At 60.4% G+C, this 945-nt stretch overlaps 1 protein-coding gene across 1 annotated transcript in view; it reads left to right on the top strand.

The window, feature by feature from the left end:
• cacng3b (calcium channel, voltage-dependent, gamma subunit 3b) overlaps positions 1–698 on the top strand; it is a gene marked incomplete at both ends in the record, with an annotated part of 25493 nt that extends 24795 nt beyond the window's left edge. The window contains one exon of the mRNA XM_080775885.1: positions 193–698. Coding sequence (XP_080632011.1) covers positions 193–698 — 506 coding nt within the window. The remainder of the gene's footprint in view (positions 1–192) is intronic.
• Between the last annotated feature and the right edge of the window lie 247 nt (positions 699–945).

Genomic DNA, 945 nt, shown 5'->3' with positions numbered 1-945 from the left:
GTAATTGTATAGAAAGCTGTTTTTAAATTCTAACATACTTCTCTCATACCACCCCTCCTGCCCCCTCTCATACCACCCCTCCTGCCCCCTCTCATACCACCCCTCCTGCCCCCTCTCATACCACCCCTCCTGCCCCCTCTCATACCACCCCTCCTGCCCCCTCTCATACCACCCCTCCTGCCCCCTCTGCAGGCCTCAGCAACATCATCGGCATCATCGTCTACATCTCGGCCAACTCCGGGGACCCCGGCCAGAGCGACAGCAAGAAGTCCTACTCCTACGGCTGGTCCTTCTACTTCGGGGCGCTCTCCTTCATCATGGCGGAGATGGTGGGCGTGCTGGCCGTGCACATGTTCATCGAGAAGCACCGCAAGCAGCGCGCCAAGTCCCGCACCGAGCTCATCAAGAAGTCCGCCTTCAGCCGCATCCCGTCCTACCGCTACCGCTTCCGCCGCCGCTCCAGCGTGCGCTCGTCCGAGGCGCCGAGCCGCGACGCGTCCCCGCTGGGGAAGGGCGGCTACACGGGGCCCGCCACCTCCGAGATGCCCATGTACACGCTCAACCCGCGCGAGCCCGGCAACGCCGGCGGCAAGGCGGCCCAGGCGGGCCTGCTCAACTCCGAGCGGGACTTCCTCCAGAGCAGCACGCTCACTAAGGAATACAGCAAGGACCCCAACCGCAGGACCACGCCTGTTTGAGAGGTGCTGGCCACAGATATCGCCTGAGCATATTTAGAGGAGGTTGACGGTTATACGATGGTGGTGGGGGTGGTGGCGAAGGCTGTGGGAAGGGGGAGGAGTTAAATAGAGTTTTGACCAATAGCAGTATGGTACCAGGCAGGGTCAGAGGGCATAGTTCGGGTGGATAAACTTCAGCTGTGAACTTTGAACTGTGATTTTTGAGCCTTTGAACTGTGATATCCTGAGCGCTGTTAGGGTTGTGCGT

This window comes from Protomyctophum bolini, assembly GCF_963924005.1.
Source record: "Protomyctophum bolini genome assembly, chromosome: 11".
Lineage (NCBI taxonomy): Eukaryota > Metazoa > Chordata > Actinopteri > Myctophiformes > Myctophidae > Protomyctophum > Protomyctophum bolini.
The sequence above is the reverse complement of the archived record's forward strand: the minus strand, read 5'-3'. Positions and strand labels throughout refer to the sequence as shown.